The sequence below is a fragment of the Cavia porcellus genome, unplaced genomic scaffold (assembly GCF_034190915.1).
Source record: "Cavia porcellus strain 051 isolate PalLab524CR breed Dunkin Hartley unplaced genomic scaffold, mCavPor4.1 scaffold_8, whole genome shotgun sequence".
Lineage (NCBI taxonomy): Eukaryota > Metazoa > Chordata > Mammalia > Rodentia > Caviidae > Cavia > Cavia porcellus.
Genome location: NW_026947491.1, coordinates 55,445,506 through 55,471,484, shown reverse-complemented (window position 1 = coordinate 55,471,484; position 25,979 = coordinate 55,445,506). Strand labels below are relative to the sequence as shown.

The 25,979-nt window shown below is 35.2% G+C and overlaps 1 protein-coding gene across 5 annotated transcripts in view; it reads right to left on the bottom strand.

Annotated features, from left to right (window-relative positions):
• Mon2 (MON2 homolog, regulator of endosome-to-Golgi trafficking) overlaps positions 1-24,052 on the bottom strand; it is a 102,147-nt gene extending 78,095 nt beyond the window's left edge. For 2 of the 5 annotated variants that reach the window (XM_063254191.1, XM_063254192.1), the window contains exons 1-2: positions 23,514-24,050; positions 4,987-5,050 (exon numbers count right to left, since the gene is read on the bottom strand). In XM_063254191.1, coding sequence (XP_063110261.1) covers positions 4,987-5,050; positions 23,514-23,624 — 175 coding nt within the window. In that variant the 5' untranslated portion in view covers positions 23,625-24,050. Of the gene's footprint in view, positions 1-1,252; positions 1,334-2,266; positions 4,959-4,986; positions 5,051-23,513 lie in introns of those variants that run through there. The other 3 variants (XM_063254196.1, XM_063254193.1, XM_063254195.1) reach the window with 3 other exon arrangements.
• Positions 24,053-25,979: the final 1,927 nt, after the last annotated feature.

Genomic DNA, 25,979 nt, shown 5'->3' with positions numbered 1-25,979 from the left:
CATAAGAGTATAAGAGGCCAATGATTTCAAGATACACTTGTAATATCATAAAGAAAATCAATGTGAATTAAACAATGAGAATATCATCTCATTGTTTAGAATTTTTCTTTACAATTTCAATATCTATATCATCAAGAGCTTGGGAATATCTTATTTCTTGAAAGAGTACTTCACCATTGTTTCTGAGATTTTCTTCTAAACCAATGACAACCATTCTGCGTTTTTTGACACTGGTATGTTTTCTGACCTTATGTTAACAAAGTTTTGACAACTAATGTGACACTTTAAATAGCAATTAAGATGTATATAAGTGGCCACAACAAATGCGCATAACTCAACAGAAATTATAATAACATGATTAAGAATGAACTAATTCACACACACATACGAAGAAAGAAAACTACATCCCTAATCAGGCCCTAATGATTTCAAGAGGACATCAATTTTAAGATGCATGCCATTGTAGGGAATACTACAGCTGAAAAACCTGTGTATCTTAGATCAACAAATCAGGTGCATCATAGTGAAATTTTGTATGCATGTCCTATATAGTTAGGTCTGTCATGGTGAGATAAATTTAAAGTAGTAATAATTTTTAACATTTTTATATTATATAAAGGAATCAAACATGTATCTCTACTTCCAATTTATAGGAGAATATAAGGATCAAAGGAAGATTTTTTTTGTTATCCTAATAGATAATACCAATAATTGATGTATGTATTCTACATCTTTTGAAGCACAGTTTCAAAAAGAAAAACAACTCAGCAAAAGAAAGATCAGAAGAAGAAAAAGTTTACTGATCTGCTTTTCTTCTTTCAAATGTAAAAGTGCTCAGGAAACTAAAATTAATCTGAAGCTTTTGAGTACAACATATACTGCCTCTATATACAATAACTATAATGATAGGCTATTAAAGTGTAGTCTTATGCAAATGTCTTCATAGGAAAAGAGATTTCAAAAAAGTGTTGAGGAAAATACTACACAAAAATGTAAAGACATCTGGCATTAACCATTTTATATGTTATTCCAGAAAAAATACAAAAGTTTGATTTTTTAAAAAAATCTAAATTCTCTAATTCAGTATCCATAAAAATACAAGAATAGGCTTTGGTGGGAAGAAGAGAAAGAGTTTACTTTCCACCTAAGTCTCTTAAGAAGCATAACTCTTTAACAGAGTAACACTGTGTTTGATATATGCTGTATTTCCAAATTACGTAATTTTGAGATTAAATGATGCACTTTCACACACCTGGAAGAGATCCAACAGGTCCCCATATCCTAGGGGTTTCCTTGCTCTGAGTATTTTCACTGCATAATTGCAGTTTTTATCCTGAAAAAAAAGAATTTAACTAGGATACCCCACTATAAATCACACTAACAGGGATTAATAAAAGTTTCAATGTGATTAATTTTAACAAGTATTAAATAAAAAATTTTAAATCTTATGAAAGAAATAAATGTGATTTAGACATTACTTCTATCTTCAAAATGCCTAAATTCTAGTTCTGGGACAGACTACCATTTCTAACAGTATTTAAAAAATTTAATGGGCTCAGAAGGACCAAAAATATATTCAAGTAATTCAAGAAAAAGAAACAAATAAAAGTAAAGCCAATTTCTTATGAAAAGCACCCAGAAGAAAAGAAAATGATTATTCTACAAATGATGTTGGTACAATGAAGTTCTGCAAAGGAAAAGAACACTAGATCTTCATACCACTCTGTATATTATTTTAAAAAGCCATAGGAAACAAACAAACAAAAAACCCAAACACTATAAACTATGTAGAAGAGGGGTATCCTAAATTTAAAGCAATGAAAGAATTCAGAAAATTTAGAGTATTTAAAAATGAAAAGACCCTACATTAAAAAACTAAAAGGTATGTCAAAATCCTGTATGTATACTAATAGTAGCTGAAAGCAGCCATGAGTATATTTAACTGTTGGTTAAAACTATGGTTTTAAGTAGGGGTTAAATGTACAACTTTAAAACATTATAACATTGTTGGTATCTTTATTATGAATATACATTTTAAAAGTAGGTTATGTAATTTTTCTATGGCACATACCTTCTCAATTTCTAGTATACTCTAAGCTAGGATAGTAAGAATTTATAATATATAGCAGTTAAGTGTAAGTTTTAAGGCATTTGGCTTTGTAAATAAAAAACTATGTTGTTTTCACTCATTTACAGAGTTTTCTCATTAAAGAAAATGGAAACTTTTAGGTAACAATTTTTATGTCTGAATCGATGCTGACATTACCTGGCATAGCATTTCCACTTATGTCAGCATTCATGACAGCAGTGAAAACAAAGAAAAATAAACATTAAAGGAGGATGCTTAGAAGAAGGGGTAACATAAAGCAAAAATTTATGCTGCAATGTAAATGATTTTCCCATGTAACATAAATGTAAGAAACCTAAGTTGACTAAAAATCTATGCTGAATATCATTAATTAGATGACTCTAAGGATTCTGATTTTTGCAGCAACTCTTTATATGTTCTGAATATACCAAAACATTGGAATTCAATGTCACATCTCATTTGAGACATCACAATTTTGGGGGGATCTTTGATATTAATTATACCACAAAAAACAAGCTAGGTGTGGTGGCATACACCTAGAATCTTAGCATTTAGGAGGATGAGGCAGGAAGGTTGCCGTGAGTTCAAATCCAACTTGGACTACATAGTAAGTTCAAAGATAGCCTAAATTACCTAGCAAGCCCGTTTCAAAAAAAAAAAAAAAACCAAAGTACCCTATAGTTTCAAGTATTATAAAGAAGTAAATAAACTGAACCTAGTAGTGCATACCTTCAATCCTAGTAATTGGGGAAGCTGATGCAAGAAGAACTCAAATTCAAGTCCCACTTGAGCAACTTAGCAACACTCTTTCTCAAAATAAGAAAACTGTAATAAAAGGCTGGTGATGTAGCTCACTAGTACAGCACCCTCTGGGCTCAATCCCCAGTAGCATCAAAAAAGTAAATACTTCTCAAGAAATAGTTAAGTAAAAATTTTTTCTCAGTATTCACTGTGCTCTGAATAAATCATGTAATTTAAAAACTATATAATAAATAACTTGAATCATTTGTTTTTAAAAGCCTTTGATTTTCAAACAATCTATTAATCGATATCCTTTAGATTATCAATGCTATAAATACTTGTTTAAAAGTAATACAATAAAGATTAAATGTGAGTATCTCCCTCATGTACATGGGTCTGGAGATTAACACATTAATTACTGTACATGTGTAAAAACATGTTGTGAATTGATATGAATAAAACAAATTAAAATTGCAAGTCTATTTTTTTAAACTCCAACTACCTAATCCAAAATTTCTTACTTTTCCTTAAGATTAACTAGATATTTTATTTATATAGAACAGTGATCTTTAGAAGAAATCAGTCTTATATTTTCCATCAACTATAAAACCAATAAAACTTCAATTTAAGAGAGTAAGGATTTACCATGATATCAGCAATGATAGTAGCAAATGTAAATATTTACAATGATATTCTAATATGATTGGCCTATATGTCTCCAACTTAAAAGTATCCAGGTCATAAGTTATCTTTAAAAACTATTTCTTCACAGTAGTTAACCGACCCAACATGCATCTCCCAAAATATAGTATCTGCTCATTCTTCCAACCATATGTACCTTTGTCTTTACCCATCACGTTCACTACATTCCTAAATATGCACACAGAGCATTATTCACTGCTGTGACTAAGGTTACAAAACTATTTGGTGCTTTTGATTGACTGTTTAAAATCAGGGAAGAAGCTGTGAGATGGATGCAATTTAGAAGAACTAACCCTAAAGGTAAATTTCCAACAAACCTAGTAGCCTCCAATCCTTAAACTATACCCTTCTCAAAAAAACTTTCTGTAACACTCCAAAATCTCACAAATTAGGAGTTTATTGGTATTCTTTTTAAGTGTAAAATCTGAAAGAGTGAAATTCTTTACTATTTAGATTTTGTGTAAATTGACTTCTTTTCTGCTATACTGGCTGAAAGCAAAGGCACTACCGGCACTGTAAATACAGACTGAAAGATCAATGGAGTAAGCAATAGTTAAGTATGAAATATGGGAGGGCCTAACAAGCACACAAACTTTGCAATAGCAAGGCAGCACACTGCAGGAGGAAGAACACTGGCTCTCAACACACCTGCCTTTGAATCTGGCTCCATTGCTTATCATGTGACTTAGAAAAGTAACTTAATCTCTTTGTATCTCAATTTGGTCTACTATAAATATAAGATAATATTTCCCACAAGATAGTTTTCTACAAGATAGAATGGTACAAGTATCTCACATATAACAGTCTCAAAAAAGAAAAGAAAACAAAAAAGTTATCATCATTTCCATGTTCATTATCGAGGCAAGATCAGAAAGTACCAAAGAAGAAAAAAGAAGTAAGAGGGTGGGGGAAGAAACTGAAAAAGAAGCTCAACAATTTCTCCTTGAAAATTGAATTCAATCAAAAGAAATTTTTCAAAAAATTATTTTAAAAAAATGATTTCCTTTTCTCTACCTTATTCATTCATTCTTCACCCAGAACTCAAAGCTCACATTAGCACTAAATATGCAACACATTGCAAACTATTTATATTTTAAGGATACAAAAGATCTTGAAAGATTAACTAAGACTCAATCTTTCATCCAATTTCATATAACAAATATTAATTGAATGACTTTTATGAATAAGGTGTGTCTTAGGTGGAAGAAAAGATGAGTAAGGAAAAACTTCCAGACTGTAAGGAACTAAAAGTTTTAAACTACTGATTTCAGAGAAGTTTACAGCTCTAACCTCTGGGAAACAGTTCCCAATATAGGGACATTTGCATGTTCTGTACCATTAAAGAAAACATTAGGATATGAGAAAGAAATGAATCAAAAACTTGATGGCATAAAGACTGTATTTTTACTACTAATCAATTTTTCATTAATTATTGAAGTAATGCAAAAAATTACCTGCCAAAATTTCAGTGTTTCTTGCAGCTATTGTTTTAACTTTTATTATTCCTGATTCAGCAGCCTGCAAGAATAAAAATAATTAGAAAACAAAACATCAACATGCAATATCCAGGCAAATGCAGTAATATATAATACATAAAATTAAATTCACAAACAGAATCAGTCACATCATTTTTATTTTCAAAATATTAAACACTAAGCCCAGTGGTGCACACACATTACCCATAATAAAATTATTAATTTGATCCCTCACATGCAAACTGCATGTTAACGTCTTCTTGCCTTAAAAATAACATAAACAAAACCTAAGGGAAAAAAATCATATTGTTCTTTCTCATTTTACATCTGCTCTCTTTCCATCACAAAAAATTGTACAACACTGTGAAATAAAAGTGCTGCTTGTATTTAAACAATTTTCTTGAAATTGTATAACTAAGCACTTTGTTATTTCTTTTTAGTAAAATTTCTTCAATCATTTAAGTTTTATAATACACTTTTATTTCTCTTTAGTAAATTTCTTCAGTCATTTAAGTTTTTATAATACATCTAAAATACTTTATCACAGAGTGTTTAACTGGTAGTATTTGCAAGTCACATTGCATTCTACAAAATACCTCAAAAAGGACTCTATAATATGGTAGCCATTGACTACATATAGGTATTAAACACTTTGATACAAGGCCAGTACAAATTGAGCTGCACTGTAGGTATAAAATACACACTATATTTTGAAAACTGAGTACATAAAAAAAGAAAGTAGAGGAATAAAAATATCAAAGTAGTGATCAGCAGCAAAATATTGCTTCACCGGGACCTGGGATCCAGAAACCTGGAAAATTACAACTTGGTGAAGAAGGAAAAGAAAAAGTGTATCTCTGGGAACTGACAGGAAACTGAGAGGAAAATTAGAAATACAGAAAAGCTAGAGAAACACAGCACGATGCGGAAAAAAAATGAAACACTGTGGAAGCTCACTCAAGCTCTGAAGAGAGGAACCTACTCAGCAAATACAAGGTCAAGTTCCCAGAGTTGGGCGGTCTAAGAAACAAATATAGACAGGACCAGTAGCACTAGCCCCACGAAAAGCCCACAGCTATTATAAACAGCAAAAACAGAGTGGAGTTTTACTTTGAAAATGACTTCATTCACAGGACAGGCTATTTGAAGAAGCTGTCAAGAGCAGAACCCACAATATTAGCAGAGAAGGTTTAATCAGGCACATTTCAGGAGGGAGACAGAGCTGCAGAACTACAAAACAACCTCGGTCAGGGTTTTCAGTATTATCCTCAGAAAGAGAGGCAGCAACAGGAGACAGTTTCAGAGGGTGAAGGCTAGTCAAAGAACCCTTAAGAAATTTAAACTCAAGTCAGGAAAATCACTGCTCTGCCCTCTGTGGTGAGAAGTCAGGCCCAGTCTTGTATGGCTTTCACTGGTGGTTGTGTTTGAAACAGCTGGAATAAAGTAGAGTAGTCTGCTTTAACCTGCTGCTTACATTGGGCACAAAGAAAAGGCCTGTTTTCCCCAACTGCTAATGTGAGCAAGGGCACACTTTAGCGTGGATGGAAAGCCAAAGCCTGGATGACTCACAGAGGAGCTCTGGAGCACCTCACAAATCCACAGGCTGTAAACTTAGGCAGATGTTGCTGGATTATAAAGCTGCAGGGTGAGGACACACATAAACAGGCCAAAATGACAACAACACATGACCCATTCAAAATTACTATAGAATTTTTTGACTCATTTTTTTCTTTCTTATTCATTGCTGTTTTAGGGATTAGGTTTCTTTTCCTTTCTCTTTAAAAATTTTTTTTCTTTGTTCTTTTCTGTTCTTCATTTAATTCTATTAATTTTATTTTACTCCTTGATAATCCATTAGCACAATTTTTTTTCCTCCTTCTCATCTTTTGATTAATTTTTCAAATTTTATTTTTTAATTCTCCTATTCCTTACCTAGTCCTTATATTTATTGGTATAACCATTAAGCTTTATTAATCTTTAGTAGTTAATTCTATGCTTTTATTTTACTCTTGAATTTTTTCCTATTGTTAGTAGGGGTAGAGTTGATACATTTAGTAGTTATTTATTGTATATCAACAATGGATTTGTCTCACTGCTTATACTAAAGTCTTTTCTATGATTAAGAATGATATGTGCTTGGTTCTTATGATAGGGCAATATTCAGTCTGTTTTCATATTGTGGATCGCTGATTTAGACACTGGTACCAGGGTGGCACAGGTTTTCTCTGTATGTCAGTATTAGAACTGCCTATGTATCACACTGATTCATTCCTGGATTAACTGAGTGCTAGGCAAATTACACTGAATCCTCCACTATCAAATTAATGGAGATAGTCAAATCTTGGGACAAACACAAAGGCTGTCACAGAGTGCATCAATGAAAAGTCGATACGAACTAAAGAGATCTCCATTCTAACAACAAAATCTTTCCACTACAAGTGCCCATAAATTTTAGCCCATGCACACAAAAGAAACAAACCTTAAAGAAAAGAAAATAGCAACAAAAATTAGAAACATGAAAAGACAAGGCAACAAAAACCTCTCCAAAAACTCCCAATGCCAATGCATGGGTCAGCAAGGGGAGGAAATCAAAAGATACAGAGGCTAAATTATTCAAAATAACAAAAGATTAAAAACCAGACAATAGGACTCCAACATAGGTAAGTCCATGACAGACCACAGTGTCCCCTGAGGCAAGCAAGCAGACCAACACCAGACTGTAGAAATAAAAAGGATTTATATAGGAAAGGAATACTTCGAACTAATCGTTCGCAGAAGACATGCTCTCCTACAAAGAAGACCAAAAATCTCACCAAAACATCCCTAGAATTAATAACCAAATTCAATAATGTGGCAGGATACAAAATCAACACAAAAATAAATAACACTGTATATACCAATAATGATCTCATACAGAAATTTCAAAAACAATATTATTTACAGTAGTACCAAGAAAAATTAAACACTTACAAACTAAACCTAACTAAGGAAGTAAAAGACCGATTAAAGAGGACATCAGAAAATGATGTCAAGTTCTACATAGGCAGAACCAGTAGTCATAACGGCCACACTGCCAAACTGACAAACAGACTTTATGTAATTCCAATTAAATACTAATATATTCCTCACAACTAGAGAAGACAATCTTAAAATAAAAGAGACTTAGAATAGCACAAGCAATCTTGAGCAGTAAGAAAGCAGAGGCATCACATTCCAAGACCTGAAGTAATATTACAAAGCTACAGTGACTAAAAACAGCATGGTATTGGCACAAAATGGATATATATCAATGAAACAGAATAAAGGATACACAAATAACCCCACACACATTCAGTGGTTAGGTCTTTGACAAAGGGACCAAAAACATGCTGGAGGAAAAGACAGCCTCTTTAACAAATGGTGCTAGAAAACTGGCTGTCAATGCAGAAGATTAAATCTAGATATTTCTCACCATATTTCCTACCATGTACTAAACTAAAATCAAAATGGATCAAGAATCTAAATGTTAAAATAGAAACAATCTGCTGAGAGATAAAATAGGTAAAACTCTTTAAGGATAGGATTTTCTGAACAGAATACAAACTTCACAAGATATAGCACTAAGAATCAATAAATGGAATTATATCAGATCAAAAAGTTTTCACCCAGCGAAGAAAACAACCAACAGAATAAAAAAACAACCTAAGCAAAGGGAAAAACAATTTGCCAGTTACTCCACCTGGGCAGAAGATTAATATTTAGAATATATAAAGAATTCAAAATAAGTAGACCCCTCAAAATAAAGCACAGTTGAAAAACAGGCCAGTGAAATGAATACACACTTCACAGAAATAGCACAAATAAACACGTTAGACAACGTGCAACAACTCTAACCATTAGAAAAATGCCAAGTAAAACAACACTGAAATTCCACCTTACCCCAGAAAGAATGGTTATCGCCACAAAATCAAATAATAATGCTACTGAGGCAGCTGCTGGGATCAAAAACCCTTCTGATTGCTGGTGGAAATGCAAACTAGGACATTCATTATAGAAATCAGTACAGAGATTCCTCAAAAAATCAAAACTAAAAATTCCATTTAACCCAGCTCTTTCCTCTTGCTATCTCCCCAAAAAGAGTTAAACACATCATCTTACAGTGATACATGCATACCTGTATTTATAGAAACAACTCATACTAGCTAAATCTTGGAAGCAATAGGAACTCGCACCACACATAGTAGGTTGGGAGTTTCATTCCCCTGTATCATTTCCACACAGTCCAGAAAAATTTAAGCAGTGAAATTACTCAATAAATGGAAGAGTGATCATAATCACATTTAGCAAAAGACTTCCTAAACTAGGTCCAAGGACTGTGCCAGTTTCTAACTGCTGGTTAGAAAGGAAAATTCTTGAGACAAGGTTAGGTTGGCATGTGAACTCAAAGAGAAAGATGGGACAGAGAACTACTAGCAACAAAATATTCATAAAATATCTAAAGTGAGAACATGGAGGTTTGTCCAGCCCAAAGAGAAGCAGGAGGCTTAGGACACTGGTAAAAAGTAAAGGACAGCGTGGTATCAGAAAAATTATTTCACATCTTTTTTCTCTTGAATTAATTGATGTGGCTAGATCACAGGACAGAAATAAAAGACTGCAGGGCCAGGGATATAGCTCAGCAGCACAAGTGCCTGATCAAGATCCTGAGTTTGATTCCCTGTACAAAAACAAAAAAAGAAAAACAAATAAAAGATTGCAGCTAACCATGCCCAAAGCACAGCCTGCGTTAAAGACAAGGACTCAGAGAAACTGATACCCTCACCACCGATGGGAACTTGGGTGGCTTCATGCACAGGCAAGAAGGGAATCAGGAAACCGTGTGGACACTCAGGTCCTTGTCATAATGGTCATGTGAGAAAGGAAAGTACAGTCTCTTATCTGAATTCCTGTCAGATTTTTTGAATTCCTGTCAGATTCATTCATGCATTACTTTGATGTAATGTTTATTTTCTTTCTTCCCCCTTTTAACTCCAGCTCTGTATCAATGCTGTTTTCTTATTTTTTTCCTTCTTTCTCACACCTTTCAAACTCAAGTTTTTTTTAAATATTGTGCTCTTGCTATCTTTCCTTTCTTCTGTGATACTAATTTCTGTTCTCCCTGTTGTATTGTTTCTGCTCTTCCTTATTTTAACCAGTCCTTGTCTTTACCCACCCCTCCTCCACCTTAGAGGCACACAAATATGCCAGTTTCTAACAAACTCACAGCTTTCCTTAATCTCAAATTACACCATCCTCCTCTTACATCCTGTCCCCACTCACAGAAATACCTTCTTTAAACCTGCAACACTAACCCTTTACTCCAACTATCAAATACCTCCAACAGTCTGACCACCTGTCTACCTTTTTACCTATTATTTTCCTTTTTACCTCTCTTCCTACTGACTTATACCCACTCTTCGCCCATCCCTCCATCTCTTCTTTCCTCTTTTTTTACATAGAAGAATATGCCAGTAACAATACAGGATATACTTAATGGTAATGATAAATGGTGAAGTGTATGTAACTGCAAGGTTTAACACATAGGTGATGTATGATCAAATCAGTTGATACTGGTACACTCAGTATGGAAGTGACACAAAACCGACATGTGAATCAGTGGAACAGCAGAGAAGATAAAGAAACAATCCCAGAGACAATTTATCCGCCTGATCTTAGACAAAGGGGTCAAAATTAGACATTGGAAGAAAGACAGTCACTTTAGCAAACAGTGCTGGGAAAACTGGCTGTTCACATGCAGAAAATAGACTCTGGATCCATATCTCTTACAATGTATTAAACTAAAATAAAAATAGATCAAAGATCTAAAATACTAAAACAGACATACCTAACCTATGGAAAGATAAAATAGGTAAAAATATTGAAGACATAGGTGTAGGCAAGAACTTTCTGAAGAGAACCCTAACTGCACAAGAGCTAGCGAGAATCAAAGCAGATTAAAAAGCTTTTGCAAAACAAAGGAAACAACCAACAAAGTGAAGAAAAACCTACAGAATAGGAAAAAAGTTTTGCCAGCTATACCTTACACAGAGAACTAATATATGAAGTACTCAAGAAAATTAGACCATTCCAAAATAAAAGACTCAATGAAAAACTGGCCAACTGAAATGAATATACTTCTGAGTACACATCTCAGAAATACAAAGATCAATAAATGCATAAATAAAGTTCACCTCTGGCCATTAGATAAAAACAAATTAAAACATCATGAAATTTCATCTCACTCCAGAAATAATGGCAATCATCAAGAAATCAAATAATAAAAAATGCTGGTGTGGATGCAGTGAAAAAAGAACATTTCTTTGTTTACTGTGGGTAGGAATATAAACTAGTACAACAACTAAAGAAACTAATAGGGAGTATTCTCAAAAACTAAAAATTGAAACTCCATTCAATCCAGCTATTCCCCTTCAAAGAATCTTCCCAAGACATAAGGATATCTTATAGCAATATACACACACTAATGTGTATAGCAGCACAACTCATTATACTGTACACAAAACTTAGAAGCAGCTTCCATGTCTCCCCACAAATGAATGGATAAGGAAAATGTATCTATACAAAAATAGAAGACTAGCTGGCTATAAAAAAGAATAAATTCCAGACATTTTTAGGAAAATGCATAGACACTGAAAATATGATGGTAAGTAAAATAAATCAAACATAGAAGCTTAAATACTGATTTATTTATTTAATTCAGCATATAAATAAAAAGAGCAAAATAAACATCAGAAAAAAAAAAAAACAAACAGGAAGATAGATCTTGTGCAAATTGAAGGGGACCAAGGGATCAAGAGTTGGGGAAAGAAAGAAAAAAGATTTAAAATGTATCATGTACATGTACCAACTACCTACAATGTAATCATGTTATTCACAGGAACTAAAAATGATAATGATGAAGAAAATGGGCGAAGGGGATCTAGAGAGGAGGATGAGAAGAAAAAGGGGAATAAAAAAATCAAGATATGTTAAATATATGTACCTACTCCCTAAAATAAATGTAAACCTCATTTTCAGCAAACGTGTTAATAAAAAAATTAAAAATAAATCAATAAATTTTCAAAATAAGAAGGAAGAAGCAGTGCTTTAAGTAGCTCTAAGTAATATTTTAAAAAATATATATAACCAATGTTCTCATTCCTAAATTCAAAAGGACTATATGTTCCCTTAGGTCAGTGATACTGAGCCTTTGAGAGACAAGTGCCCAAATTGTAACCAAAAACCCACTGGTTTATCACAGTGCCAAACTGCAATTAAACCTGAATACTGAGGTTTTACTTTGAAAAAAAAAAACTCAGACATTAACATCTTTTATTTTAAAAGAAAAATGTAAGCCAGGTGTGGTGGCTCATGCCTGCAATCCCAGCTCTAGGAAGGCTGAGGCAGAAAGATCCCTCCAAATTCAAGACTAGCCTGGGCTACAAAGTGAGTTCAAGGTCAGCCTGAACTGCATAGGGAGACCCTGTCTCAAAAAATTAAAATAAAAAAATAAATAAAAAGTATGGTTCACCACCACAGCCCTAGGCAGTCCTCATTTTTTAAAATCAAAATATCTACTGTCAAAGTACTTTGAAAGTGTAATATCTTACCCTGTTTCCTGCAGTGTTAGGAAGGTTCACTAGGAATGGTTATTGACAACACATGAGTACTAAGATCCCCTAATTTCTGTGGTCTTACTTCATAACTAACCCCAGTTTAGCCTGCATCTTTAAGTGTGTATCCTGTAGGAGGTCTTCAGAGTTTGATTTCCATTCACTTACCAAGGTGTGCAGAAAAATCTGTAGTTTTTGCTTTAACCTTTTCTAGTTCTATTATTTAAATATACAATGGCCAAAAATTGCATATTCTTCATTCATATTAGTGCAACAAAAAATATAAAAACAACCTTATCAAATTTATTTAGTAATTTTTCTGTGTATGGTACATCTTAAAACATTTAATACATAGCACATTGCTATCTGGACAGTAGTATCTAGTCTCTTTCTGAATTGTTTTTGTATTATTGCCTTTCTTTAAACAACATATTTTACACTGTCATGCTTGCCTTTTCTTTTTTTCTGTGGGTGGTATAATTTCAATAAAATGTCTACCCACTAAATGTAATGGTGAATGGTGACAGACATCCTGGCTGGCATTTTACTATCCCATATTTTTCAATTATTTGGTCTATTAGATTGTAAATGACCTTCTGAATCCCCTCATTTTGACTAAATAACAAATGAGTTCCATATTATTTAGTCTAGAAGTAAATATTTTATAATAATATTTTCCTTGCTTTTTGATGATAGGATAGCTTGTTAGATGTTGATCAACTGTCAAACCACCACAGAATTATTATAAGCACTGACCACTATAGAATTTTTTTAGTTTTGTTTCTCCTGCCAAGTTCTAACATTTCTGTATTATGAATAGTTGACAATAAAGAGAAAAATTTGTCCTTTCATTTCCTAACACAGACTTTTCCTGTCTCATTTGTTATCAGTTCTCCTTTTGCAGATTTTTTTTTTCAGATCTTTTTGGCACTTCCTTCCTATTCAGTCCCAGTGTCCAAAATGTGTTCATTTTGTATTGTAAAAGAAAATCAGAGTTCTGGAGAAGTACAAAAATTACCTCTAATGTAATTATGTTAAGAGTTTTTTAGTTAAGTTTTTTTGTTTGTTTTGTGGTGCTGGGAACTGAACCCAGGGCCTTGTGCATGCAAAGCATGAGCTGTGCCCTGGGCCAGCGATATTGCTCAGTGGTAGAGTGCTTGCCTAGCATGCACAACGCCCTAAATTTAATCCCCAGTACCACAAAAAAAAAAAAAAAGGAGCTTTACCATTGAACCACATTCCCACCCTGAGTTTTTATAGACTGTAGCACAAAATTATAGGTTATTATCACAAATAAAATAAACATAAATTAGTAAAAGAAAATAACTAGAACTTACTGTTAAATTTCACTAGAAACAAACATCAAAGGCAAATACAATGTTCTAAATTTTAAAAAATATAAAAAAAATAGTCAATATAAAACAGACATACAAGTGCATTTCATACAAACAAGAATCAGCTGATTGAAAACACATCTGCCTCAGCAACACCAACACTCAGGGTAGAATGTTAAGTGATTAAGAGTATCTCCTACTCTGCACAGATAATAAGTGCATCTGTAGGAAACCTACTCAACTGTAACACAAGTTATCCAAATCCTCCTACCTCTAATGGGGAGAAGAAACAAAAAAATTGCTAGTTCTGTAACCAGGATAGATTATGTATGTTAAGGTTAGGTAGTCTAATATTATTTCTAATGGAATTTATGATTTGGGAAAGAGAATCAAAATCTTAAATGTGTGGGGTTTTTTCTCTTTAAAATAAAAAGTTAAATGCACTGAAGCAATCAATATTTCTTTTTTATTTTTATTTTTTATTTTTCAGAGGGAGATGGTGTTTCCCTGTGCAGTTCAGGTTGAACTCACTATGTAGTTCAGGCTGACCTCAAACTCACCATTATCCTTCTGCCTCAGACTGAGATTATCAGTCTCAGATTAAAGGTATGCACCACTAAATCCAGCTATTTCTCACTCTAACAGTGAATAATTCTCAAGAAATATTTGCTGATTCTCCTCAATACCTTCTGCTGACTCCTCCTGCAAAACCATCCAGAATGTCTTTAGCCTCATTTTTCACTCAATAAACTTTTCCTGGGTACCCCGTAATTCCATGGTTTCAATTACTCTCTTTCTAAATGCTGAAGACTACTAAAGTATATTCCAATTCCTAACGTGTCTTTCAAATTACAGGACTGATTGATCTTACCTTTAAAAGGTACTTTAAATTCAACATGTTAAAAAAGATGCTATCATCTTCCTCTACCTCCAAAACTCCCACCTCAGCCAGAAAAACCTGTTTCTTTTTTCTACAATCTTTCTTCTCTGAATACTGGCATTACCCATCCCATCACTAACCATTTGAGCTTTACTCCTCATTCCACAATCTAATTAGGCACAAAGTCTATCTAATTAAACTATTTTGTAATCTTTTCCCCCCAAATCCTTTCACTCTTTAGTTCAAACTCGTTTTCAATCTAAAGGGATATCTATCTCTCTACAATCTTTACCTCTTATCTACTCAGTTTCTCTTAACTAATTTCCTTATACCCACTTCTACTGGAGTTTCTCAGAACTGAGCAATGTGAGGGACATCTTTTAAATGCAAAGGGATTCTCTAACAAACTTAAAAATGGATAAATATAATAAAGTTTTTGAGTTGAGTGGGGGTGTGGTTCAGTTGGTAGAGCATTTGCCTAGCATGCATGAGGCCATGAATTTAATCCCCAGCACCACAAAAAAGAAAAATAAACTCTTTATAGTCCTCAAATTATGAAGTCAACAAAATCATTTAAATATAAAGCCAAATTAGCACTACTATGTGACAATGGTTTACCAAAATTAAACCACAACCAACATGAAAATATTTGTAGACGTAAGACAGTTTCTTCTAATTGGTGCACCCTTTGTGAGAGAAATCATTTTTTTCAACACTTTTATCTATGACAGTTACTAAAAAAGCTTTTAGAATTATCTGTCTTATCTGTAATGCTTTAACCCATTCATTTCATTATGTCTTTTTATTTATTCAAGCTATAAGCCCTATAAAGATACTAAACATCCTGGGGCTGGGGATTTAGCTCAGCAGCATAAGCACCTGCCTTGCAAGCCGGCAGTCGTTAGTTCGATCCCTGGTACCGATAAAAACAAAAAAGACAAAAAAAAAAAAAAAGATACTAAACATCCTATTCATCTCTCTATATTGTTAATACCACTCACAGTGTCTTTCAAACAATAGTTACAGAAATAAATTTTTCTAAATGAATAAATTAAAAGTTCTAAATACAGTGGTATCAAAAGTCAAACTCACATAAAAAGGATGAGGGAGGAGAGACTTTATTGTCTCACTAATGGAAAACAAACAAACCAAGGAAGTTTGATCCACAGATTCATCACCCCATCAGGACAGCAGTTTTACTTTTCTGTCACTCTCTTAGTTCTCTCCTGTTCCATGGATAGATTTATCCTCAGGATGCTTTCAAATCTTGGCAACAAAAATGGCTGCAGCTATTCCACAACTCACAATTTCATATTTAGGAGAGAAAAAGATCTCTTACAGAAGAATTCTGAGAAAGAACAAGCTTTTCTTCCCTAGGCACACGTCACTGGCACTGCATGATATGGGCAGGAATGGAGATGGGAGTGACAGAGGTGGAAGAGGTTTAAACTAGATTAAATTAATCAGTGCACTCTAAAGATAAGAAACATTAATTCACAAAAATCAAAGGGCTGAAAGTGAAGGAAGAGTATAGAATATCATTGATGGGTGCAAAGGAATCAGATGGTAAGGAAAAAAATCAATAAATATCTACTACTAGAAATTTATAGACTTGCTTTTAAAATGTTTTTAAAAACTGCTTCCCTTCACAAAAGCTCCTGTTCTGTGTTTATCTCATATATATATATATATATATATATATACACGTGTATATGCTAAACTTCACAACTTATATGAGAACAAAGCATCAAATTAAGACAAATAATTATTTACAAGACACAGTATGAAATAAGAGCTAAAAAAGAAATGTGAAATTCCAGTTAATGGCAACTTAGATAATATAACAAACTCATGAAACACAAGGGAGGTATGCAGCTGGCTGAAGAGTTTTAGATGTCAAGTAAAATCAAAAGACCTAAACTCAAAGTTCACTGTTGAGAGTACTTAACAGATCTAGAATACACTGTAGAGGACAATGTGCTTATAAAATAGTTATTACATTAAACCAGATTTTCAATTAATTATAACTGTAGCATTTCATATCTATCTATCTATCTATATATATATATATATATATACACATATATACAGAGAGAGACAGACAGACAGACAGACATCTACAATAGTCAAAGCCTCTAGCTACTAGGAAAGAACTAAATAAATTTTTGTTAACATATTATTAAATGAAAAACTGACATGCAAAGTCCATGTAGATGATAAAAAAATATGTATGTGACATCCTTTTCTGTCTTTTCTTAAAAATGTAATCTTTAACAAGTTTTTAGGATCTTTTAGGTACACAAATGCTTTCACTATGTTAGACAGGATAAACAAGATAAAATACTGACCCTGAAGGAGTTATTTAGAAGTGGAAAACAGACTATAACAGAGGGTAAAATATACTGTAATGAGGAAATAATTTGTAAAATAAGCCTAAGTGAATGAAAGTCAAGAAAGCCGAGGAAAATAAACTAGAACAAGTCTAGGTAGATGTTGTAAATATTTTTCTCCAGTATTAACCTAGCACACAGTACACAGGTGGTCAAACATTTTATGAATGAACAAATAAATGAATTCTTGGCAAAATTAGAAAATTACATGTAACTGTGGTTCATCTGTGTAACAAACAGATAGAAAAACCTTAAAATATGACTGAATTAAAGACAAGTGATATGACTTATGTCTAGGTGTCCCTCCAAAGCCTTACACAGTCATAGGTGGGGCTTGTTTACAGTGGCTGGATCTAGAGTGTGTCGGATTGCTTCACAGAGCAATAGCAGGGTAATAGGATCAAGGGAATGTGAGTGCTACCTGCCCTACATCCTGGATAAGACACAAGAAACAGAAAGAACTGTGGTCATCCTTTGCTTGCTTTGTTACCTTCTGCCCTCCATGAACTGTTTCCCCTCTGCAGTGCCATCCCACCTTAGAGCTAACACATTATAGACTGAAATCTCTACAAACTGTAAGCTAAATAAATCTCTCCTTCCTTAACTTTCGGTATCAGGTAGTTTGTCTCAGCCATGAGAGGTAAATAACTAAGAGGTAAATAACTAATTATCTTAATTAAAAAAAAAGAGGATAAGGGCTTTGGTGCACTTCCAATACTCTAGAAGATTCAGGCATGAAGGTTCAAGTTTAATGCCAGCCTTGGCAACCTGGAAAGGCCCTGTGACATGAAATAAATAGGGCTGGACACACACACACACACACACACACACACACACACACACACAAGAGGGAATTTCAGACTAGTGAAAAGAATGTCAGAAGCTATAGCATTCAAGAAGAGAGTAGGCACTCTGAAAGGCTGAAGCATAAAGCTTGCAAGTTGAAATCCAGCTGGGGCAACTTAGCAATGCACAGCCTCAAAATTTTAAAAAAATGGAAAGTGTAAGGTATATTATCTAAAAGAGACCTATAAGCACAGGGAAGACACTGAGATCCTCATTTTAAGTATATTAATTTAGTAGTAAAATACAAAATGATTTTTTGAGCTATTATGCCAGTTATGTTTTCAAAGGCCAGACAAAATGTTATAACCTAGCCTAGAAAATAAAACACACACACACACACACACACACACACACACACACACACACACATACACACACACACATAAAAAGAGAGGTTATTAGAAATTACAGAGCCAGAAAAAATAGCTGACTATAAACAGAGAAAGCTAAAGGAGAAGACAGCCAACAATATCTCTGCTGAGTAATAATGATAGAATCAGTAACCAAACAAGGAAATGAGGAGGAAAGATAAGTTCATCTACAAGTTCAATCTGAAATATGTGAAAGATATTCTGGTAGATGTGTTAAACAGGCAACTGGAAATACAGGTCTAAACTCAACAAGGAAAGCAGAGTGAACTAAATTTTCAAGTCATCAGCATTGGGGTAAGGCCAGAAGAGATGGGAGAGGATGATAGTGCTAGTAAGATGAGCATGGTGAAAGAAGAGGTTTGAAGGCAGAACTTGGGGGAGGCTTACAAGTTCTGAGGAATACTGACGCAAGAGGAGAAACAGGAACACAGTATTACAGAAGTCAGAATGTCAAGATGGAAGGAATGAACAATAGTAATAAATAATGAAGTAAAATAGATGAATGGAAACAGGACAAAAACAAGTTAACTTGTTTTGAAGGCATTTCCAGCATAATACAATTAGAAAAAAAAGCAAGAGTTAGACATGGATTCATATTCTGGTTCCTCTACATGCTAGCTTTAATTCTAACGCAAATTACTAAACTTCTCTAAACTCACAAAATGAAATATTTAAAACATCATGTAGCATTACAGTCCGTGTTGGCTACTTTTCTTTCATTGCTGGGACAAAATATTCAATCCTCAAAATTAAGAAAGGAAAGGGTTTTTTAGCTTACAGTTTTTGGAGGTTTCAGTACATAGCTAGTTCCAAGGCAGGTTGAGTGGCTAAGGGGCAAATGTTGTGGCAGCCACAGGTGACAAGAGTGAAAAAGGGCAAAAAGGGAAAAGCATGCCTCATTCCTTCCCTTATATTGTGTACTGGCTACTTGCCCCCGGGCGAGTGCAGCACTCACATTGCCAATTCTAGTGCTAGAGAATGAACTAATCACAAACAGTAGATACCTCCATGACTGCACGAGGCTTTGGGGGACATCCAAACACAAACCATAACAGAGCCAAAAGGTACAAAACTCCTAAACCAGTTTTACTCAACTTTTTGAGTTAGTTTCATGAAAATAAAGGCAATTTCTCATTTGTTCTTATATTTGCTGCCAGGCTTTATAGTTTACTAGTAAATCTCTATAAAATTATAATGAGTAAAACTTTCTATTTTGAAAATAGCTGAAAATAAAGCTCTCTTATACAAAAGAAAATATAGAGAAATAATTCAATTTTGAAGTATCTCTTCCTTTTTGATTCACGTCAGAGATAATGTCTTTCAATTATTCTATGTCACAAAAGAGTGCCAAGAATGTGATCAATATTATTCACTTCCATTTGTATACCATCTTGACCTCTATCCTTTAGCTCTTTCATTTTCCACCCTACTGCTTTTTATTAAAATGGTGCTGCTAGCTCCTTAAACCTATGGATCTTTTCAAGTCACTCAAAGCCACTTTGGGAATTCAATTGAGATCTCACAATCCATCATTTCAAATCACCTTTCCTAGTAAGACTCTTAAGTATTCCTAGTCTATTTCTCCTCCACTTCTCCAAAGTGATCCACTGCGCTCCTCTAATCTCCCACTCATCACTTCTTTTATCACTATTACTTCTAGCCACAAGTTTGCTTCCTATCTTACCAAAACAGCAGAAGCCGCAGCCCAAACTGCCCACAACTTCCAATCCCTCCATCATGCCCTTCTTACATTTATGACATTCAAATCCATTTTTTCCTTGTGACAGAAGATGTTTCCTTTCTCAGATTAAAATCTAGTTTCTACATTTAGGAAACCCTAGTTTTCTCAGGAACCTTGTTTTAGTAAGAAATCTCCTTCAGCCTACCCAACCGTATCTCTTTCCTATCAATTCCATGGTCTCCAGAAGTTCCTTCTTCAAGCCTGATATTCTCAGTCTATTTACTTTCCATACCTCACCTCATCAACTCCTATAGTTACTATTTGCTGACACTTCTAAATCTGAGATTCTAGAGTTCCTTCTGACATTACAAGATTATCCTTTCAAACACATCCTGGGCAGTTCCACTTGGATGACACACATAAATATTATGACTAGTAATTTTCCCCCAAAACATTTCCTCTTTGACCTATTTCCTAAGCCAAAAACTTAGGTGGTACAGTAGGCTATATCTTTGAAAGCTTTAAAAGGTTTACCATCACTGACCTAGGAGATATCACAGATTTCACTTTCCACTCTATGAAGGGTCACCATAACCTGGTAATTATACCTGTTCCATCTCTTTTACTCCTATCACAATGCAACCAATCTCCTATTTATCTCTATACTTTAATATGGGCAATCATCATTTTTAAAATTTACCCTTTCCCTCAATCTCAATACTTTCCAGTAATTGCCACTAACAATGTCAAAATGTGACTAATATTAGTTTCAACAAGTTTTAATTGTTCTCAATCATCTTAAATATGACATTTATTTTACAGGAACTATAAACAATATATGCTATTTCTTTAGGCAAGTATAACCCCTAATCCTCATCTCCTCTCTTCTAGTCATTCTATAAAACTCAGCACAAGAATTACAAATTTTCTCTATCACACTTCAGGCTCAGATCACTCTCAGCTGTTTCCACAGCATAACACTAGCAAATAGGAAATAACCATAATATTTGCATCTGTGAAATACATAAACAAAAGCTTCAGGTTACTGCCTCTGAAAGCCACTTAAATTGATTACATAAAATACATAAACAAAACCTTCAGGTTACTGAAAGCCACTTAAATTGATTACATAAAAATGACTTTAGAGACATCACCTATTATTATTTGCGTTTTTTTCCTGCTTTTCAAACAAATTTGAAATCCTAAAAATTCAGCTTATTAAAAAATTTACAATGAAGTATTATAACCAAAAAAGCACTAACTATTGAAAACTTCATATAAAGGCTAAATATAAACTATCCCACTTCTTTTTAGGCTTTTTAAAAGTCCTAAAGAAGACCTATCTTTGAAAGCCCACACTGCAATCTGATCTGTATTATATTAAGTTCTTGAGTACTTCACCATAATTATTTTTTTGGTAATACCTGTAAAGACCCTGGGAGACTTAACTAGTAAATGAATCTACAGATGGAAAAGCTTCTTATACTAAAAAAAGCTTTGCCTTAATGGTTACCTAGCACCTAAAGAGAAAAATAAAGCCCAAAACATACCAGTTACCTACAAAAGCCAAAAACTGCCATTGCTATTACAACAGAAACTTTAATTCTTCCAAAACATTTCTTGAAAATCAAGGCTTTCTCTAAATACAGTCCTAAATGAGTACTATTGGTTAAAAAGTCAAGATTCTGCTGGGGAATGTAGCTCAGTGGCAGTGCCACTGGCAAGCATGGGATCATGAGTTCGATTCCCAGTACTCAAAAAAAAAAAAAAAAAAGGCAAGTCTTTCAGTCAACAAATTCTTATACAGCATGCACTAGACACAAAATTATGTATCAGATAATCACAAGAATTCTCACTATTACAGAAAAGACAAGGTGCAACTACTAAATACTTTTCTAGCCAGTTTTCAAGTAAAAGCTAACTAACTTTAATGAAGGTCCCTAGATTACTTTACATTACTGATTACATTACATTACTGATTACATTAACTATCTGAAATAAAAGGCATCGTAGCTATCTCCCCAAAATGGCCCATCCGGTCCTATTACCACGTTCCACTGTGTTTATTAAAGAAATAACAAGACAGTTTGTTAAAAACTGATGTTGGATTTAGTGTCACATGCTTGCAATCCACACCATAAGCCCAGCAATCTAGAGGCTGAGGCAAGAGGATCGCTGTGAGTTAAGGCCAGCCTGAGCCACATAGTGTGAGTTCCAGGGCAGCCTAAAGTGCACAATGAGGCTCTGTCTCAAAAACAAAAACAGAAAGCCTCATAGAATGAAACACTCACAGAAAAGATTCCTTAGAAGCCTAAAATCCAAATTTTGTTAGTCAATTCTAGTTATAGAATCTCTATAATAATGCAGGTAAACATTTAAATAATCATAGAAATGCGAAATTCCTTGGCGAATTCTTAAGGGCAAATAAATACACATGATATTGCAGGTATACCAAACTATACTAAATAGAAATAAAAATTAACTTTACAATATCACTGAAATATGTAATTTCAAAAAATAAAGGAAATTGAGTTTTTAAAAAACATTTTAAAAGAGTTAACATGGCATCTTAAGAGAAAAAGCCAACAGTGATTAAATGTTAGAAATTTCAATTCAGGAATTACTTGGAGAAAGAATTTTAGTTATACACATTAACCTGAGCTTCTCTTATAACATCGCTCTACACATAATCTTATAAAATCATTATTTAACTCTATTTTATAACTGGTAAAAATCCTGAAATTTCAAGAAGATAAAATGTATTGCTAGAACTTAAATTCAAGTGTACAGTATTTGCTTTAACTCCCAGACCAAACTTCCCACCACAGTATTGTTCAACAACAACAACAACAACAACAAAAGTCACTGCAGCTAGCTGTAAATTAGGTGGCTTTGGATAGTTTATTAATACTTCATGGAGTTGACAGAGAGGTAAACTGAATTACAAGTCCCAAGAAGGAAAGTTGTTTTTTATCAAGTGATGTATTATCTGCACAAAGAGCAGAGATTTCACCATAACAGTGGGTATTAATTTTTAGGAGCAAACACATAAGTTTTTCAACTCTCGCTTGACCAGTTTCGCATTTTTAAAAGCAACAAAAAATGTGAATGTACAGCACACTAAGCTGAATTAACTGAATCGGCTTACTCTACGAACTTCATTCCAAAATCAAAATGACAGGAGCGTGGAAGAAATCAATTCAACTCAGACCTCACAAGCGGAAACCACAGAAAACGCGTGCGGAACCCACCAACTCCAACCTGCGAAGGTAAGCACCAAAGAAAAACGGGAGTACAGAAGCCGGGGATGAAAGACTGGGTCCAACCTAACTAGGCATGCTTTGGGCGCCTCCTCCTGACGTTGCCCGGAGCTTACCTCTTTGACAGGTGGGAATTTCTTCTTGCACTCCAGTGACAGTGCTCGCAAGTCGCTCTGCATATTGTCCAGCAGCTTCTTCACTGCCTCAGGGCTGTTGGTGCCGGACATGATCTCCCCAGGTCCGAGCTGATTTCTGAGCCACTCAAACAAGCTCCGACACTGTCAGCTCCTCTGGGCAACGCGCAGCTCCGCTCCGGCCCCTCCAGCCCCGGGAGCAGCTGCCTCTTGGGCTCCGCAGGGCTCTGCAGGGCCTGAGCTGCGAACCCGAAGCGAGCCCGAGCCCCGCGTAGCCTCGAAACACCCCCGGCTCCCGTCGGAGGTGCCCCCGCAGTCTTCCTGCCCGCTAGGCTCCGCCAGCGCTGGCCGAAGAGACTCCCAGCCAGGTAGATCCTCCCCGCCGTCGCGGGACCCGGCCACACCGGGCGTTACCAGCCAACCCAGTGAGAAGCTTCAGTGCTAGCTCCCCAAGCTCCTCAGGCTCGCCGACGCCATTAGCCCAATAGCCCACAATTCCGAGCGCGGCCGGGACACGTCAGCCACACTTCCGGGGACCGCGGCCACCGCCCCCGCGGCGGCCAACCGGGGCAGAGAGGCGCTGCGGATGGGGCGGGGCCCTGAGGATGGGGGCGGGGAATAAGTGGGCGGAGCTCGTGGGCGGAGTGGGCGGTGCTGACGGGTGGGCACGTTTCGGGTGACAGCGGGTGTCCCGCTCCACCTCTAGCCTTCCAGCAGTAGGCAGAGGGCAGAGGGCGAGACGTCGGGATGTACTTCCTTTTCCGTGACAAATGTCTGAAAAGAGCCCCGGCATACTCTTGGCTTACGTTATGTTACGCTCTATTTTGGTGTGTTGAATTAATTTTCACTTTATCCTACCTAAGGCCTGATTCATGCTGGGCGAGCACCCTAACACTAATTCACACCCCAGCTCTGGGTTTCAGTTTATCTTGTTCTTCGTTTCTGCTCCGCCGCCCTCTGGAGTAAAGACCCAAAATCAGCGCCTATTTCCTGTTAATCCCCCGTCCCACCGAAATGCAAACTCTCCAAGAATTTGTAGGAAGCGCCTTTAGTTTATACACTGAGGAACAGGCCTTTATTTTTCATATTTGTAAAATGGCAAATGAAACTATCCCTGGCTCCGAAACGTCTAATGATCCGTTACACAAAGTAAATGAAAAAATTCGTGGAATTTGCCCGCCCTCGTTATTGCTCATGTCTCCACATTATAAGGCAAATTTGGCTTCATTTTTTTTCTATTCTTTTTTGTTTGTTTTGCGGTGTATCTCCAGCGCCTGGAATCAATAAACATTTGTTGAAAAAACACAATCAGTTTTGAGACGCACATAAAGCGCCAATGTAAAATACCTTCGATAATGGTGAAGTGGCAAATAAATATGATTCAAAAGCTAGACGTTTTTATCTATGCCTCTCTAAACATTCAAGTTAGTCTATTTTTTCCCCAAGACATTTTGCAGCTGCTGAGCAGGAAACAAAATAATTTCGGTTTTTTTCCCTTTACATAAGTAAAGAAAAGATGGATAAAACTGACAGATGAGGTGATCACAAACAGCTCCTAAAACAGTTTGGATCATTCGTGCCTATCATTCAATTTGTGAGAAACGAAAGCTGGGCAGCTCCTATGAGATAAGTTTTGTGTATTAAAGCCTGTAAATGTAGAGAAAAAAAAAAAAAAGAAGCTCAGCACGAACAGTATTCTTTAAGTTGCAGTGGTTTTGTTTTGTTTTATTGGTACCAGGGGTCAAACTCAGGACTGCTCTCATGCAAGGCAGGTGCTTATGCCACTGAGCTAAACCCCTGGCTATTACAGGAAGTTTGTTTGTTTGTTTGTTTGTTTTGGTCTTTTTCTTTTTTATGGTACCAGGGATCGAACTCACGACTGCCTGCTTTCAAGGCAGGCGCTTATGCCGCTGAGCTAAATCCCCAGCCCCCCAAGGAAGTTTTAAAAAGATGATCTTCAAATTAGGATCAAGCTGTTGTTCGACGTTTTTCCCCATGTAGCCAACTTTCTTTCACAATTTAAAATTTGGATTATTGTTTGACATAAGTGATGCAACATAGTCTTCAGAGACCTTTACATCTCTATTATAGAATTGAGGAAATGAAGTTGTAATTCATTAATCAATAAATATTCAATCATGATTGGAACAGCCAAAGTTTTCTTATTAAAGGGAGACAAGTACCTATTTTTAGAATTCTGGAAAGAAAAAAAAAAAAAAAAGAAAGGGGATTGTCTTGGTTACCTTTTGCTCCTTGCTGAGACAAAATATCTGACACTCAAAATGAAGGAAGGAAAGGTTTATTTAGCCTACAGTCTTTTGGAGGTTGCAGTCCATATTTAGCTGGTCTCAAGGAAGGGTGGCATGGCTGAGGTTTAATCAATCGTTCATGGCAGCCAAGAGAGACAACAGTGAGAAGTGAAAAGGGGGAAAGCAGGCCTCCTTCCTT